Below are 19507 nucleotides of genomic sequence, written 5' to 3'. Positions count from 1 at the left end.
CTTACATATGAGAAAGAACAAATCTAGCAATTACCAATTCCTCTCACATATCAGAAAGAACAAATCTACTAATTACCAATTCCATCCAAATTGATGTATTTTGGGGGCTGGAATTAGGAGATTAGTTGCAGTCTTCGACCTTTGAAACTAAGTACATTGTCCTCCTCGCAATCTCTAACAAGCAGCAACCGAAGTTCATTAACACCAGTTTCTTGGGTAGCTTGCTACGTCAGTGTACGTCTGGTTTTATGAGATGTCTAAACTACGATAAATTCTTATTTCCCGTTTACAAAACAGTAAAATAACATGAGGACGAACTGATAGAGAATGATAGATTTATCTTTTCAAACTGTTTCTGGAAGTACAAAAGCATCTATAGCTGGTTTGAACACAGAAACATCAGCTGAACAAAATAATTTGGATCACCTATTTACCTTGCCAGACTCTCTTTGTCGTGGAAGAAACATTCAACACTGATAAAGGAGGATGGTGAAACCTAAGGAAGATTACAATTCTATAAATCCATAGTAATAACAGTAAAGCTGTTGCACTATAGCTACTTTTGACAATCAGATTATTGAATAAATAAGTGAATATGGTTCAGACAAAATGTCCAGTTTTCACCAAGGAATCAAATAGAATACACAATTTTTCACCTTGGAGAGGGGCATCAGTCCTTTAGTTTTCATTGATTTCAGCTGTCCAGACTTTAAATGGAACTGATTAGTTTATCAGGTTCAGTCAACATTTTACTTGACTGCTTAAACACAGCCCATTAGGTATGAAGAAGGCAGGTAAACTGACTGAAGCAGCGAGCATGCCAGCAATTCCTTTTAATAGTGTTTTAGCTGATGTGATGTTTCAGACGGTCTAATCACTCTCCTTTTTTTTTAAAAAATTATTTTCATTTGACACTGTGTCTATTACATTTTCTCATTCTGTCCCTTTATTTTTAAAGTGTTAATTGGTGACTTCTATGTGTGGTGGGAAAAAAAAACCACTCAGGTTTCCTCTGTTTCAGATTCTATCACCTATCTCCTGGAAGAACTATTTTTCAGCATTTGAGTGATGGGAAGTACTTTACTTAGACTTGGAGGAATTCTTGAAGCTTCAAAGTACCCATCAATGTCAATGTAAATGTTTAAAGCAAAGAATTTGGACTTCACAGATGGGGGAAAAAAAATTTCTCACGAGCAGTCTAGAAGACCCCATACATTTACTCTCAAAAAAAATCTGAAAGGCAAATGGTTAAGTATTTCTAGTATAGCTACCAGTGGTGAAATTTCAACAGCCTTTTTTACAGCTAGATATTTAATCTTTTGTAAGACATCACAAGTTTTCATTACATTTTATTTATGTGAAAAAGGTGCAGGTCTCACCTGACAGGCTAACAGCCCAGAAACACCCCCGAAGGTCTAACAGCACAGGCGCAATCCTGACTGCAGCGTATCACACCCAACCTCTTCTTACAGGTTAAAAAAAAAAATAATCTGCACAGTGGATGAAATTGTGGCCCAAAGGAAGCACTGAAGAGTGATGGTTTTGAAGGACACAGTTTCATCCCTTGATGCCAACTTGTGTAATTTCATGGCAAATTTTGTAGTATTTTGTGTTTTACTTCAAGCTTCAACTATTTGAAACAAGCAAGCACTTTCAAATTTCAAATTATTCTTTTTAAGGAAAGCTTCCAAGCTTCTTGATTGCAAAGTAAAAGTTTAAAATGTTTCTAAGTACATTTTTCAGAAGCAAAACCAACACCAGAGGTTTTTTTCTCATGATTTTAAATTTATGTCAGTTTTATTGCTTTGAGCGAAATTGCGACACAATGATTACTTGGTCTGGCAGCATTACCTACTTTACCTTTTCTTTTGCATATTCTTCCCTCATTATTACAGTGGCACAAGAAAAGCACATGTCAAACGACTACCAACTCTGGATTTTTATTTTTAGCAGCAGCACAATATAATTGTCTTTTATAACTGCAGAAAGACATGAAAACTTTTTGATGGCGGGGCAGGGAGTGGGGAGAAAAGATTACAAAGGAATAGGATTGTCTTACGTGGAGAGGAATTTTTTTATGTTTACTTTTCAATCAAGACTGACCTGCTCTTTTATTTTTTAACTATACATTTCTTCCAACCTCCTGCCCTGTTTTATGTATTTATCCTTCCCTATTCATAGAACAGAAAAGTAAAATAAATCATCTGCCTCAAAAAGAAGGATAAATATACAGCAAATTAATTAACGCAGTTCTGAAATATAAGGGTTTATGAAACTACAGGATGTGTTAGTTTATTCTTAGATTTTAAAGTAGCCATTTTTTTGAGGGTCATATCCTGTGTCTTTTTATGTAGCCCAAACTTCCTTTGGTGTAACTTGGAAGCTCTTGACATGCAGAAAATGCAAATTATCCTCCTGGACAAGCATTGTCTAGCTTGGCATTTTCCTGAAACCTTCCATGTTTATTGTTGCTACCGGTATTACTACAAGGGTAGCTATTTTAGACTTCTCACTGTAATAATTTTTAACATGCCACTTAACCTTGCTCTAAGCAAGGCTAGCAGCTCATATGCCCGACTGCGCCAGTGGGTAACGTTGTTTTGCCACCAACAGCGACCAACTAAGAGAAGTAAATACAAGTTCCTATAGAATGTATTTCAAGAGTCCAGACAGACACTTTAGCTAGCTGTGGTACTGCTTCTAGTAAAATATCTCACTGATTTACTCGGTCCAGTTGTCTCAACTGTCTTCACAAATCGATTTTGCAGCAATCTTTTTTCCTAGCAAACTCTCTGAATCCTTATTCTACTGTAAGTACGAACACAACTCTCGGATGCCTATCAATGCAAAATCCCACAAGATCCCATTATAGAATACACCATAAGGCCACCAGAATAATGTGAAGACATCACATTTTAAATTTTTTGCAGTAGTGAGCATATTGGAAAATGAGGAAAACATTCTGCGGGCACATAGTATTTAAAATACATGACCTTATGCTATTATTTGCTTGTTAATTTTAACAAACCTAATTTCTTTTTTTTCCCCAGCCTATGGATATTTGGGGGTTTACTCCCACATAGATGCAGCCCTTTAAAAAAAAAATGCTTTTTTTCTGATTTAACACCTCTGAATGTTTTCTTTTCTATCTGCTAGATGGCCACAGGCAAAATAGAGGAGCGATGTCTCTTTTTCACTGCTAAAAGGAGTTGGCTGAATTGTTTTACCAGTCTTTCCAAAAAAACTTTGAGTGAAGCCTAAAACAGCTCCCTGAAAAGCATCTGTAACTGGTAACAAGATATTAATAGCAAACCCACATGAAAGCAAGAGCAAAAGTACATACCAGATCTTTCTCTAACTTAAAAATTAAAGCTAGAGCATAGCCCCTAATATCTTGCAACGATGTCAGAGTAAGCATAAACACAGAAGTGCATAACCAACTTTCAGTTTAGGAAGTTTACCACAATAAAACAGAGGTTCTAAAAAACTTTGATGAGTTTTTCTATTTCGCAGACCCATTTCACAGACTGACAAAGATTATCTAAGAAATGAATGGAAGGAACATGGGTGGCTCACTCGGGTTGTGATATTATTTAATTCTTTCTTCCTCTTTCTGTTTTATTATTTCATGCTACCTGATTAGCTGCTTTTCATATCTTCACAAATATAAAGCAGACTTCCTCAAAATGCTTTCCTTTTTCTTTCTGTACTTCCTCAACAGATGTTTTTTGTTATCTCTATTTCAGATGACAATTTTCTCACAGTTAAAACCAAAATATAACACCCCCACACAAGGTGTTACTTCCAGATTTAATATTTTGCTCCACTCCATAATAAAGGGGATGAGACTGCAAGATAGCTTGGAACACCCTTCTTATTCTGAATTTCTGTTTGGTAGATAATTTCTTTTCATAAAGCGACTAAAATTTGGTGTTTAAGAGAGAGGCAGACAAGTAAATATATGTACACATAAGCATACCTGCCTTACTATAACATTTCTTGGGCTGTTACAACCTTTGCCTTTATTCCTGTTAAGATGCACAGACATAGCACGGAAACCGAAATTGCATTACTTCATCAGTTTCCAGAGGACAATAAATTAAACTGCATAGCTTTCAATACGTTAATGTAAAACTAGTGTTTTATTAAGCAAATTATATATTTTGTAATATATAAATTGTATATTTCGTAATTGTTTTTGAAAATCTATTTAATATAGAATTACATCAATAGAAGAATATATTTTACAAAAAAATATTTATCATTCAATGTTTTCTGCATTAAATTTTCAATTAGTTCAGATGAATTGAAGAAGTGTTTTTCAGATTTATTGTATTCTACTATATACACTGATTATAGATAATTTAAAACGCCTGTTCTCTCTTACTCCCTGTTGACAAACCTTTCTTCTCACATCTCCCAAGACACAAGCAGAGTTTGTAAGATTTATTTGGGGGAAAATATTTTAGGCTGTTTCATAATTTGATAGGAGAAACTATTTTTATTTAATCCTCAGAGCTAGATTTAGAACTTTGTGGCTTGTCTCATGTTTTTAAAATTACTGTATTGTAAGTCATAAACAGCATTAGCACTTGTAAAAACAAAGTGAATGTGAATTGCACCAACTCAGTTTTATGAGGTGCTAAACCAAAAGTATCTAATATCCAAAAATGCTTTTTATAAAAATAGTATAAAATGTAATTAGCAAGATTTTAAGTATTCTATATGATCATTTGGGTCATTCATAATCAGTCCAAATGAAAAAGGTTAACACCAATGAGGAAACTTTAAACCACTTAAAATTCATTCTCGAGTGATCAATGCACCGGGGAAGAGGATCACATTACTTAATATAGGCCCAGTTCTCCTCTCCAGCCAAGCAGCCTGGGCACACATCCCCAGCCAGACTCTCCTCTTGGAAACTGCCTCTTCTCTCCACTTATTTCAGTGGGAAGTGCACAAGCGTTAGACAGCAAGAATTCTAACCCTTTGTTTATATGGAAGACAATTCTTTTCATGGATTTTACACAGTTTGTACCATTGAGGTAAAAGGTTAAAGGGCAGAGGAAAGAGCTTACGCCTTTTTTTTTATTTTTAAAGGATGTGCAGTACTTGGTCAGGGGGGAGCTCTTTCTCTCTCCTGATCTATCAGATGTCATAAATGAATAATATATCTCGCTTTCTCTTTAGATTCTCAAGACATGAATATTGTGAACATGAATAGCTCAAATTTCTTCCTTTTAGGGCACATCAACACTACTATTAGTTACTGCTGTTTGCCATCACAGAGGAATCATGTGCACAAGCACCACTTTGAAATCACTTACATGGGTCAAAATTTTTAAATATTCAGTAAAAATCCAAGATCTCTGTTAACTATTATAATAGATGTTTGTTTGACCTTTACACAGACTAACCTTAGCAGCTCGGCACAGCATTTATATCAATGCTCATTTCTACTGGGGGCAATTTCACCAACCATTCACATTTGAATGTTAAGGTTAGAACCAATTCATTTTCTTCTAAAATCTGACATAACATTTTTGAAGCACCAAGAAGAGCAGAGATGAAATTTGTTTTATAACAGGCACATCCCTTATTCTCTGTGGAGTACACTCCAGTGAGAAAGCAGAACTAAAAACAACCCAGTGCACCCATGTTCTGCAAGCAGAAAGCATATCTGTCCCCAAACAACAGTGTTCCTCCTAATCTCTAGAAATATTGAGCTTCTGACTTCTCGTTACCTAACTTTTTCAGAAAAGAGCAGTAATAAGACAGCTGAGAGCATAAACTCTTTTAAGATAGGCACCTTTGTATACAAATACCCACATTCAATCATATTTACCTCAGTCACAATGGTTAGATGACTTAAACAAGATGACACTACTTACAAGGAAAGCTGGTAAAAGCCTTAGTTTAAAATATATATCATGCTGTATATGTAAGTGTGTACAGTTAGTTTATATTAGCTTATTAGGGTAAATTCCTACTTTTTATGCAGGTAGGAATTTTAGATGGCTTACCACTGTCCTCAACTGGGTTCCTAGGTTCCAACAGGAACTGAATGTTTCCCTTGATTTTCAGGTGGCCTGTGATAAACTAATAAACCAAATACCTTATTTAAACAAAAATTGTATTATAAGCTTTATCAATGCTATCATATAACTTACAAAAATAATAAAGCAATGTCTAACTGAGTGAAAACTCACTGCATGTAAAGCTAGTATACAGGGAAAACCAAATTTTAGTTACCTAATATTTTCTCTGTTGAGAAACAGAAAAAGAAAACAGATAACTATTTCCTGAATTCTCAGTGAGAACGTGGGGGTTTCAGCCTTCCAAAACCTCAAGTTAGGACTGAAAGTAAAAGAATCATTCCAGAAGCTAATTAATATAACGTGCAGAGTACAGTGTTCGTAACACTAATGAGGAATAACTTACCACATTCAGTTCAGATTTTTGAACCTCAGTAAGAAGGTCATAGCCTGAGGTGAAAGGAACAGCCCTAGAGACAGTGCCAAGAAGTTAAAATACCAAGGCCTATTTTTATACGCTGCTTCTATTTTTAGTTACATCACGATGGAAGTACAGAGCCTATGAAAAAATCATATTCTCAAATGAGAGAAAGTACTCAAATTCTTTATTGCAAATGCAGAGCAAAAGAAAAGTAAACTTGAAAAATTGTTAGGTACGATTTAATGGACTTTACTGGATCATAAAAGGCCACAAAAACAGCTTCAAAATTATATCCTCTGAGAAAATTAAGTTTAAGTAGCTACCCACAATTTCACCCAATTAATCAAACATTCCTTTTATTGTAATTACAGCTACAAGAAAGCACAAATGTTTCACAATTCAGACTTGTCTGCATCCAAGTACATTTTCCAATGATCAAAGTTTACCAGCCAACTTTTTAATCCTGCTCTACTAAAAAAAAAAAACAACCCAAAACAAAAAACCACCAACAAAATAAACCCCAAACTTTTCAACTGATTACATGCAGAGTTCAGAACGGGTGAGCAGTACTATAGCTTAAAATGTCAGTTCAGTTACTCAATCATTAGTTGCCTTTAGCTGTTTTCCATCCAATATAAACATAAACTGAGGTAATCCTGCAATCTAGTTAACTCGTTTAACTTCTGTATTAATTATTGAAGTACCCAAGGGCAGCTATTTCCCATGCAGTTCTAATTTATGACTCTGATGATTACTTCTTCATAAAATGTCTTATTAAAGGTGGGTAATGTTGTTTCTTCCTAATGAAGTACAAACGCACAGCAGAAATACCCAGTATCTGTTGGAGGGACAACACAGAAGGGCATAAGGGAGGTTCCTGGGATACATTGATGATAACTTCCTTCTCCAAGTCACACAGAGGAGCCAGTGAGGAGAGGTGTTATAATGGACCTTATTCTCACCAACAAGGTGGGGAATGTGAAGCTCAAGGGCGGCCTCAGCTGCAGTGACCATGAAATGGTGGAGTTCAAGATCTTTAGGGCACCGAGGAGGGTGCAGAGCAAGCTCACTACCCTGGACTTCAGGAGAGCAGACTTTGGCCTCTACTGGGTTCTGCTTGGTAGAGTGCCATGGAATAAAGCCCTGGAGGGAAGAGGGGCCCAAAAAAGCTGGTTAATATTCAAGGATCACCTCCTCCAATCTCAGGAGCAATGCATCCCAACAAAGAGGAAGTCAGGCAAAACCACCAGAAGGCCTGCATGAATGAACAAGGAGCTCCAGGACAAACTCAAACACAAAAAGAAAGCCTGAAGAGGGTGGAAGCAAGGTCGGGTGGCTTGGGAGGAATACAGAGAAATTGTCCAAGCAGCCAAGGATCAGGTTAGGAAAGCTAAAGCCCTCACAGAATTAAATCTGGCCAGGGACATCATGGGCAACAAGAAAAGCTTCTAAGGTACATGGGTGATAAAATGAAGACTAGGGAAAGTGTAAGCCCTCTGGAAGGAAACAGGAGGCCTGGTTACCCGGGATATGGAGAAGGCTGAGGTACTCAATGACTTTTTGCCTCAGTCTTCACTGGCAAGTGCTCAAGCCACACAGCCCAAGTCACAGAAGGCAAAGGCAGGGACTGGGAGAATGAAGAACCGCCCACCACAGGAAAAGATCAGGTTCAAGACCATCTAAGGAACCTGAAGGTGCACAAGTCCATGGGACCTGATGAGATGCCTCTGCAGGTCCTGAGGGTACTGGCAGATGAAATTGCTAAGCCACTATCCATGATATTTGAGAAGTTGTGGCAGTATGGTGAAGTTCCCACTGACAGGAAAAGGGGAAATATAACCCACATTTTTAAAAAGGGAAAAGAGGAAGACCAGGGGAACTACAGGCCAGTCAGCCTCACCTCTGTGCCCGGCAGGTTCATGGAGCAGATCCTCCAGGAAACTATGCTAAGGCACATGGAAAATACAGGGAATGGTGACAGCCAACATGGCTTCACTAGGGGCAAATCTGGTGGCCTTCTACAATGGGGTTACAGCGTTGGTGGATAAGGGAAGAGCAACTGACGTCATCTACCAGGACTTGTGCAAAGGATTTGACGCTGTCCCGCACAACATCCTCATCTTTAAATTTGAGAGGCATGGATTTGACAGATGGACCACACAGTAAATAAGGAATTGGCTGGGTGGTCGCATTCAAAGAGTTGCAGTCAACGGCTCCATGTCCAAGTGGAGACCAGCGACGAGTGGCGTTCTCAGGAGTCGGTACTGGGACTGGTGCTGTTTAACATCTTTGTCGGTGACGTGGACAGTGGGGGTGAGTGAGCGCACCCTCAGCAGGTTTGCCGACAACACCACGCTGTGTGGTGCGGTCGACACGCTGGAGCGAAGGGATGCCATCCAGAGGGAGCCTGACAGGCTTGAGAGGTGGGCCCGTGCAGGCCTCGTGAAGTTCAACAAGGCCAAGTGCAAGGTCTGCAGAGGGGTTGGGGTAACCCCCAGCACAAATACAGGCTGGGCAGAGAATGGATTGAGAGCAGCCCTGAGGAGAAGGACTTGGGGTGTGGGTTGATGAGCAGCTCAACACGACCCAGCAACGTCGCTTGCAGCCCAGAAAGCCAACCGTATCCTGTGCTGCATCAAAAGCAGCATGACCAGCAGGTCGAGGCAGGGGATTCTCCCCCTTTAACTCAGCTCTTGTGAGACCCCACCTGGAGTGCTGCATTCAGCTCTGGGGCCCCCAGCGTAAGGAGGACATGGACCTGTTGGAGCAACTCCAGAGGAGGGCTGCGAAGATGATCCGAGGGCTGGAGCAGCTTTCCTATGAGGACAGGCTGAGAGAGTTGGGGTTGTTCAGCCTGGAGAAGGGAAGGCTCCAGAGAGACCTTATTGCAGCCTTCCAGTACCTGAAGGGGGCCTGCAAGAAAGCTGGAGAGGGACTTTTTACAAAGGTGTGTAGTGACAGGACAAGGGGTGATGGCTTTAAATTGAGAGAGGGTAGATTTAGGTTAGATATAAGGAAGAAATTCTTCGCTCTGAGGGGGGTGAGGCACTGGAACTGGTTGCCCAGAGAAGCTGTGGATGCCCCATCCCTGGAGGTGTTCAAGACCAGGCTGGACGGGGCTTTGAGCAACCTGGTCTAGTGGAAGGTGTCCCTGCTCATGGCAGGGGGTTGGAACTAGATCATCTATAAGCTTCCTACCAACCCAAACCATTCTATGATTCTAGAAATGTTGCTGTAAAACAAGTCCACAATCTGCATTCATTTTATCTGATCACTAATACGTTGTAACAACAAAAATGTAGAATATTTGTTTAGTTGTTGATTTCAGCCACACCAAAGATGAGGACCTATACTATAATACGCAGCAATGACCATTTACAATTTAGTTACTGACATATCATGGACACATTGTCCAGGACATATTTATTTTTATAACCATTTGCATTACATAATCATGACTGCATTGCATAAGACAGTCTTGCAGCATGGTTCAAAGAACATCTAATGTTTTAAAGCGCTAACTCCATTTCATCTCACTTTTCACAATCTTTCCTAGCCAGCGAGAATACTTCTTAGGAGAAAACAAACCAAAAATCAGTACACTCCAAACAATGTGAAGAAAGAAAATGGTGCAGAACAGCCAGAGATTATTTCAGAGTGACATCAAATATAGGAATAAATGGTACTCTCATTACCTGTGTACTACATGGTCTGTTGCTTTTGCTTTTCGTGTGATCACATAAGCAATTTAGCAAGACAACATACGCCAGTGACAGAGCAGTCAAGGCACTGAAACTTCTACTAAGATACTGTAAAGTAAACTAAAAGTTTAGCCTTAATTTTTTTAAATCTTCTGTGAAAAGAACCACAACTAAGTAGAGTATCTTTTCTTCGAAGTACAGGTGGAGAAATGCTCTTCCATTGTTGAAGGTAATTACAATGAAGATTTTAAGGATAAAAAAATTCTGTGCAGGTGTTTTGTGCAGAACAGAAGAGTTACTAAACAAACTCTCTAAAGGAATGAAGCCTAACATGCTCATCACATCCGAAAGATAGAGTCAACACTAGTTTCACAAGGGAACCAATAAGATTTTGGTTAGTTGAATGTTTTTTAGTATCTTATAAATGAAAAGTAATATATTTCAAGTAAAATCTATTATACAGATTCTTATATACACTTTCTTGATAACTCAGTCTAGTTTCCACAGTGGCTATATAAGGCCCAAAAAAAGAACGTGCTAGCACAGATCTAATTCTTCCATCAATTTGTATGCAAAAGTAAACAGCTTCCCTAGGAGCAGCAGAATCTATGCAAATTGCTTTTGGGTCAAAAAAATCTTGGTGTGAAAACTCCTACCAAAATTAATTCCCTTTAATTTGTTGTACTACTAGCAAACATTCATGGAAATAAAAGCACTGGAATGAATACATTCCCATAATCTTTTTACTAAGAACATTTTTTTAATGCTATATAAAGCAACTCCCAAGCACAGTCACCATTGCACTTGAAAGACTCAGCATCCTTTTAATCATAAATTAGTAAGTTTTGAAATGTCACCATATATGTTAACCATTACAAAATGTAAATCTGCAATTTAAATAGCTCATTTTAGCTGATACTTTTTTTAAAAGGAGTATAAAAATATTTGATTTGATTCAGTATTTTCAAAAGCGTGGGAGAATGAACCAAAGATGCCTTAAAAGCAACTTAAAGAGTCTCTCACTATGTAAAGCATTAGTTGTGTTTTGAAAGTGATTATCATTAAAGACCACCTATTTGTAGATTATAATGATTTCCAGTCTAAAGTGTGTGAAACGTGCCCATCTCTGTATGCTACGACATCACCATCATCCAATATATGGGCTGAATTTCATAGTAGCTTCTTTTAGAGAGTAATAAGGCACTAATAACAATACTGAAGTTCTCTCAACTTCCTGCATACACTTCTATCAGATGATTTAGAATTTCTCTATGGAGAAGCACCAGGATTTCTAGGACCAAAGTCCCTTGGGTCTGAGGACATCAGCAGCAGCTGCCATACCTGCAGAGCTCTCCACCTTAGTGGCAGAGCTTGGTGCTCTCCACTGAGTCTCTGGGACTCCAGGCCACCATTGTTCACTCTATAGCACGTGTCTGGCAGCGGCCAGCTCAACAGCTACCTACGGGAAGAGATTCCTAATCTTGCAGGGGGCTCCAGTGAGATGCTAACACAGCTACAACCTGCCTCACCTCCCTTCCCCTCCCCTCCCTCAGGCCATAACACCATCATGCTGCTACCCAGGTACAAGCTAAGATAAAGAATCAAATCATCAACAGAGCTGGGGGTGGGAAAGTTAATGGTCTCTCTCAAACCTCCTCATTAACCATTAGAAAGTTCCCGAAACAGGTGCAATCAACATCATCTCCAGTCATTTATTGAGAGCATGGGCCAACATTATTATCATTTCCATTGTAAAACCTCACAAAAGAAGATGAAACAAGTACCATCTTAAAAAGGATGGTATTTCTTTTTCACTCCTTGTGATTAATATTTGAGATGGCAAGTAGTTAAGTGTATTTCCTAAAAGGGCTTTCAGATTGCAGTCGTATTCACCTGAATAGGTGATAACAGACAAATTTTAAGAGTAAAACATCACAGCCTATTTAATATGATGTTAAAAAAGCCAATCTAGCATAATACATAAATTTCAATTTACAGATAGTGACAACAATGCCAGCTCTCATACAACAGGGGTTAAGAAAGCAAGTTAAAAACGTGTGCATCTGCTTTTTAAAGGGAGATGATAGAGTCTCTTCACTCACCAGTGATGGAGACAGCAGACGGAACATTAAGTTAAGAGCTTACTTTATAGAAACAAATTTCTGCTCATGTAAAATTACCACGAAACATTCTTCCTCTTTAGCTTAAAATTGCAAGCTGAGGGGCAAGAACTCCACTCTTATTTAATGTCCACATCTGGCATAATTCCAGTGTTAAAAGGTTGCCTTTCTTCATTTTTCATAGAAAGACTGTGGGGAATAAACCTAAATAAACCTAAAGAAAAGTATTTTCTCTCTTTAAAATAAAGGATTCTGGTTGGTTTTTTTTTTAAATCTCGCTTCAAGTATTGCATTTTTTTAATCCTAAACTTGAGACCTGTGATATTCTGTGAATGTTGCACAGTATTCTACAAAGAAATCTAGAAGGGCAATGCTTACAAGTTTTTCTATTCTTTCCAAGTCAAAGCTAGATTTTTGCAGCCCTCAGAATAACCATTTTGTCGTCAGTGCCTTAGTTAAGCACTTAAGATGACATAACATTACTTTTTTATTTATTTTGTTTACTTTCAATATTTTGCAAATCTCAACACTGGAGAAATAGGCCTGCTTTCTAAGCTTGCTAAAGGTGTTTCTAAAAAGCAAAATACCACACCACCAAAATCACTAAATTAAACCTGACCCTACAAATGACACTGATTATATCTATTCTCAGCAAAGCCTGGGGGGGTGTGTGTGGAGGGTGTGGGTGTGGAGAAACAGTGGTGAGTGGGAGGGGAGCAAGACACATACAACATACAACTGAATTTTTCAAATAATTTCATTTGTACAGGAAAAAATATAACACCAAGATGAATTTGTTCTTCCCAGTGGCACAACTTCTAAGGGTGCACTGTTTAACTCAGCCTGGCCCTCTCCTCTCTTAGCAACCACATCTTTGTTATTTAGTTTTTCAGGTGTATTTAAAAAGCTGGTTCTTGACAAGACATTAGATTTAATAAAAGTATCAGTAGGAAGAGGGAAAGAACAGAGCATGATAGATAACTTTGTTACATTGAGTCAGTAACTTCTTCCTTTAAAATAAGGCAGAAATGAGGTCAACTCCTGAATCAGTGGAAACAAGCAATGAGGTCTCATATTTAATAGATGTAAGATTAAGACCTTAGTATATTTGTTTCTACATAGAAGCTATTTAAATTATATAACTTTCTCCTGAATAAGATGTTAGAGAAGATAACCAAAAAATGAACTTTCAAGCTATCATCCAATGTTCCAATGCAATTCCTCAGAAGTTATTCTTTTTTTATTATTTCCTTTATCTAACATACCTCCTATTGATCGGTTTCATTCTGTAGAGGATCACTAAGAAAGCACACAGAACACATTTTGTGGCATTTAGACAGATATAAAGATTACATTAATCTAATTTTCCAAGGATATACTGTCTTTAGAAAGAAACCAGGAACTGGAAATCTCAGAGGGGGATATGAGTCTTTTGGAAAACAGCAGCAAAAATCTCATAAATAGGAACTCTTTGATACTGATTTACACAGTGGCAGAAAACGATGGTATATTTTCATGATTGGCAACATGTTCTCATTTCTGAGATTGTCTTACTTCCCTCAAAAAGAATTAAAGCAGTGTGCTTAAAATAGCTGAAAAACAGCTGTTGGTTTTTTCACAGTAATGGGTTTTATCCTCATGCTACATATAATGCAAACCAGTCATTTGACTAATATATAGTTAGAGTTACAGAAAACATGCCTTCACAATATAGTCTTTCTTGCTAATGACACACCAATAAAATATTCCCTTCACATAAGTTTTCAAGTGTTTTGTTTTGGTTTTAACACTATCATAACCATTTGGCACAAGAGTAGCTTTACTCATATGTGTGAAGTTTCCCATTTCTGGAATCATCTGACGAGTTGAACCCTAAGCTGTAAAGGGAGAAGACATTCTACTTTTGCCTGGTTTATAATCTTGTGACAGTTTTAACTTTCTAAAAATCCAGTACTTTACCTGAAGAACAATTTTGCACAATTGCACTTACCTCAGATTCCACCATCACTCAAGAAAAAGCTATTTCAGTTTAGCTCCCTCTATTAAAAGTTATTAGATTTGGCTTAAAATATTTTAAAATATTTTGAAGAATTAGATTTTCCAGTTATCTTAGCTAGACAGATAGAAATCAATGTCTATAAAATTTCAGTTAAAAATTATTAATTTATTATTTGAAAAAGCATTTTCTATAACTTGACGAAACAAGCCTTTGGAAAACAATTTTCTTACATGATCCTCTGCTCCCTTAATTCTGAGGCAGATATTGCCTTTTGCTTCATAATGTAGGTGCCTATAGAAGGAAGTCTGCATTGATTTCACTATAAACAAAGCCAAGGAGGTGCTTTATTCAGTAACTATCAAAAGATTTATATGGGGGGGAGGGGTGGGAACAAACCCCACAAGCTGGCAAGAGCTATCCTATATAAAGAATCCTCTCAAAATGTCTTTTTTTTTTTTCTTAATCATTTTATCCATTAATATGTGCCTCAGAAACTGGAGAATCTAAGTCTGCCTGTCCTGGGGAATGGGAACATGGAGAAAGAGAAGTGGGGTGTGTGGAATTCAAGTTCAAAATAATTTCATAGATATACTTTAAATAATACTTTAAAATAATCTTCTCTACATCTAAAACTTTATTTAAACTAATCTGACGTTTGATTTCACAAGTCTGTTTTAAAAAAAAAAACCAACAGAACATGTTCCAAATACGTAGAAGGGACTTGCCTCCCTCCTCTCTGGCACATCCTGTGAATGTGCTGCTGTATTCCAGAGAAAGACTTTCCAAAGGTGGCAGAGCGAGCGTGTGCGAATAGGAGAGCTTTGTCCTCGGCAGCTATCACTGTGTTGTCGCTATCGTCCACAAATGAGAGGGCAGATGAGAATTGAATAGAAACAGACCGTGCAGTTGTAAAACCTGGTTCTTTATTTATTTCTTTTTGCGCCTGAGTAACACCTCTCATTGCAATTGTCAGCTCAATGGCAGAAAGCTCCCCGGTGCGCTCTGCATATTTTCACAGGTTCGTTTGTCTCCTCCTGTGGCATCAGTTTAAAAAAACGTTCCCAAAGAAACACCACTAACAACCATTTCTATTTCAAGCCTTCAAAGCCAAAGCTGAGCACAATACAAGGCACTGGTAACCGATCTTTAGGTTTCAGTCCGTAGACTTTTCACACTGGGAATAGATCCCATCTGTTTCCTCTTTATGCACCAGCCTTTAGAAAGCACAGATCTGGAAACTGCCTCCGTACAGAACAGAGTATAGCTTGCTTCCCTCAGCTGACAGTAGAAAGAGCCCCATGATTATGGATAGCTTTCTCATAAGGGTTTCTACTCCTCTTGTCTCCCTGGTCTGTAAATACATGGTGTGGTTATCTCAATGACGGGATTTTTTGGAGGGGAAAAGGGGGAAGACTGCTTCTCTTTCCTTGCCCCTCGTTCTCCCCCTTTCCTTCTCCCTTGGCAGAGGTTTCCCCATTTACAAACGCTCACACAGGGAACGTTTCAATTTCAAGCCTCAGTACAATCAACCACAGGCAAACCCCCCTCCTGCTTTGGCACCAGAGCATGAGACATTTCCCCCGCCACTCTCCCTCCCCGAGCAAGCTGCTCTCCAGATGGATGCTGGTGGCTCTCCCTTGCCTCTTCCCTTCCCCTCTTCGCTCCCTGTCCCGGCGAGGGGGAAGGAGGGGGGCAGAGAGCAGAGGCGCGTCTGGGACAAGGGGGGAGAACAGGACAGAGCAGGACGTTTTGACCCCGAGCAGCTCAGCACCACCAAAGTCCTTAACTCCTTGCCTGGGGGCCCTTCCCCTCCCCAAGCACCCTGCCCCCACCTCCCCCGGCAGGACGGTCTCCCTCAGCCCTGCACCCTGCCTTCGCCCCGCAGCATGGGGGGGGCTCCACCGCCCCACTCCCTGCCCAGAGACGGAGCGGGGGTTCCCCTCAGCCCCACACGGGAGACTCCCCACGCACAGAAGGGATCCCCGCAGCCCCGCACCCCGCCTCCCCCCATCACGGTGCGTGTGTGTTCCCTCAGCCCCACACAAGAGGCTCCCCTCAGCCCCACACCCTGCCTCCCGTCCCCTCCCCTCAGCGCGGCGGCAGGCTCCCCTCAGCCCGGCACTCACTACTTGTAGAGCTGCTGCAGGCAGAGGTCCAGGCACTCGCCCTCCACCTCCTCCTCCGTGATGTACTCCGAGAGCGGCCGGGGCAGCGGGGGCAGCGGCGGGGGAGGCGGCGGCGGGGCGGGCGGCTGAGGGTCGCCGGCGTCGCCCTCGCCGCCCTCGCCCTCCTCTGCCTCGGCGGCCGTTCCCGCTTCTCCCTCTGCCCCGGGGTCCTCGTCAGCGGCGGCCGCGGCGTCGGCAGCGGGGGGGGGAGCCGGCGCCGGCTCTGCCCCGAAGGGCCCGCGGAACTCGCCCAAGAACAGCTCGAGAAAGCGGCGGTAGCTCTTCTCCTCCGCGCTGCCGCCGCCGCTGCCGCTGCCCGAGCCGCCCGCGGCCATTGCTTCGCATTCCCGGCCGCCCGCCGGCGGATCAGCACTGCGCCCGCAGAGAGCTCCCTGCCCACCGCCGGCAGCCGCCTCCCGCCCGCCCGCCTGCGCGCGCGCTCCCGAGCCGGACCCGCGGGGGCGCGCACGCCGCGGGAGGAGGAGGAGGAGGAGGAGGAGGAGGGAGAGAGGGAGAGGGAGGGGGGGAGAGGGAGAGGGAGGGGGGGAGAGGGAGAGGGAGAGGGAGAGGGAGGGGGGGAGGGAGAGGGAGAGGGAGAGGGAGGGAGGGGGCGCGCCTCAGTGGCGGGAGCGCGGCCGGCGCTGCGGGGGCCGAGGGGTCCGGGCTGAGGGGGAGGCTCGGCCCGCGGCGGGAAGGGACAGGAGGCCGAGCGGGCGGAGAGGGGACGGGGGGAGGCAGGTGGGGGGCAGGCGCGCTGACAGCCGCGCCGATGTGATGAGTCATGCGAAGGCAGCCAGACGCGTAGGTTCCTCACAGGAACCCGAAGGAAACCTGAGAGCACATTCCCTATTACCTAATCTCTGCCTCAGGATTTCCCTGCGCTCATCGTTTCCGGCGCCGGTGTCGCCTCCGCGCGCTGCCGCTCTCTGACAGGACGGGGCCGGAGGGTAAGCGGGGCCGGGGCTGGGGGCGGCTCGGCCCGGCCTCCCCTCGTGGTGTGGGGACATCGCTGCCCCGCCGAGCCGGCAGCCCCGGGCCGGCTGCCAGGCGGAGTCTCTGAAGAGTGCCTTGGAAATCAGAGAGTGGGTTAGCGTGAGGGGAAACTGGCAATTAAACATACGGTGTTTCAGTAAAAATGTCCTCTGCGGGAAACCCTGGGGTGCAGCGCGCGCGGCCCCGGGCTGCCCCGCTCCGGGGGTGAGCTGGGGGGCGGCCGTGGGGGGCCCAGGCTGAGCCCAGGCCCTGTGGGCCCCCAGCTCCTCACGCTTGCCAAATGCCCCCCGTGCCCCCGGGAAGGGAAGCTTTGGGGCGGTACGTAGCCGTTTCCAACACTTGGCAGCAAAACTTCTGACGCTCCTTTGCGTTCAAGATGGGCGTATGAATGGCCGTATGGATTCATAAGTGATACGTCGCACCGTATCTACACGTTCGATGTTCTGGCAAAGGGGCGTTTGTTAGCAGGTGAAGATGCTCCACCAAATGAAACTTAGAACTTGTAGCCGGTCAGTGGGAGACAAGCTGCAGTTGGTATTATACTGCTGTCTAATAAGTGCCTTTCATTTGTGGTAGGCATTTTGGCTTGTCTTCATGGCTGCTGAAAAGCTGTCTTCAGAGCTATGGGGTCCATAAATACCAACAATGAACAGGTATAATTACCACATATTTAAAGTAGCTTGTACACATGGGAGGGAACGATACCCTTAACATCAGATACACCTCAAAAAATGGCCAAAGCACAAGTCTCATACGTAAAAATATTCTCAAATTCTAATGGATTATAACAAGGACAGTAACTTGCTGAAACCTGTTGTTCTCTACATTGTAGTAATCACCTCTGTATGTCAGGTGCTGCTGTAAATCTGTCTTCTCTTTGGTGAATTGTTATTTCAGAGCCAAACTAATTTTAGATTATTTCTGGCAACTGCATTGACTGATCATATTGCAATCTTGTGAATATGTAAAAGCCATGCAAGTTAAAAATGTGATTGTCACAGTCTTAGTTTTTCACGGCCAAAAGCTATTAAAGTGACAGAAAATTGCTGAAAGAATATCTCAAAGTTTGGGGTTTTTTTTGAGTATACCATTTATATGTTTTCAACTTAACCTTCATTTATTTAGGAATGCCAGGTGGGTTTGAGGGGTAACAAAATTGCAGGTTTTTTTTGAAAGATAGCCCACAGTTGCACCTGATTATGTCATTGCTGGATTTTTTTTGGTCTTGTTTTTTAGGTATGTGTCTATTGCATCATCAGTGAGACACAAGCCTCGAGAGAATGCGTATCAATGCAAGTATCAAAAAAGCAGTTTTAAGTTCATGGTTAGTTGCTTTTCACTAGTAATTCAGAGGCAGTGGAGCTTCTAAGAAACTGTAATCCAGATAATCTTAGTGAAATATGATTGCAATTCTAAGAGTGCTGGTTATAACAATATCTTGGGGAAATAACAGCTAATTCAATAAGATGTACAATCAGATGCGTGTTGTATGGCAAACAGCAGTTAAGGCTATCCAAGAAAAGATTCAAAAGCATTTAGTCTTTTTCTTAAATTTTTGCTAATCTTATATTTTTTCAGTTGTTTCGAACAGCACATAAGAGTATCTGAGAGTAATACCTAGTCTGTTTCATGTTGAAATGTTAAAGTTACCAGATGTCCTTGATTCATCTTGGCAGTCCCCATGTGCTTTTCATCATTTGTCTAATTGCGAAGGACACTAATTAAAATGAAATAGAGTAGAACTTTGTATTCAGGATACTTTGTCAAGTTTTGGCGCTACGGTCAAGTTAGTATTGTTTCGCTTCAATATTAAATAAAGGGCTTATGGCTCTAAGCCATGCTGACATTTGTTTCTGGGAGGGAAAGGTGAAAAACCGTTCTTATTAACCTGCAATGTGGAACATATGGGAGCTGTGGGCGGTATGGCTAAGTTAGGCAGCCAGGAGCCTGCTATCACTTCACTGTGTGGAGACAGTGGGGTGGGCAATTACCACAGAAGGTAGCCACGCTGTTGCTTGCTGCTGTCCAGAAAAGGAAGCTCTAAATACAATGTATTATCAAGTAAAGCACTAA

General features: G+C 41.6%; 1 protein-coding gene across 1 annotated transcript in view; it reads right to left on the bottom strand.

Moving 5' to 3' along the window:
- Positions 1 to 16945, bottom strand: part of PPM1E (protein phosphatase, Mg2+/Mn2+ dependent 1E) — a 72441-nt gene extending 55496 nt beyond the window's left edge. The window contains exon 1 of the mRNA XM_075112825.1: positions 16403 to 16945. Within this exon, the coding sequence (XP_074968926.1) occupies positions 16403 to 16776 (374 nt within the window). The 5' untranslated portion in view covers positions 16777 to 16945. The remainder of the gene's footprint in view (positions 1 to 16402) is intronic.
- Positions 16946 to 19507: the final 2562 nt, after the last annotated feature.

This window comes from Phalacrocorax aristotelis, chromosome 18, assembly GCF_949628215.1.
Source record: "Phalacrocorax aristotelis chromosome 18, bGulAri2.1, whole genome shotgun sequence".
NCBI classification, from domain to species: Eukaryota; Metazoa; Chordata; class Aves; order Suliformes; family Phalacrocoracidae; genus Phalacrocorax; species Phalacrocorax aristotelis.
The sequence above is the reverse complement of the archived record's forward strand: the minus strand, read 5'-3'. Positions and strand labels throughout refer to the sequence as shown.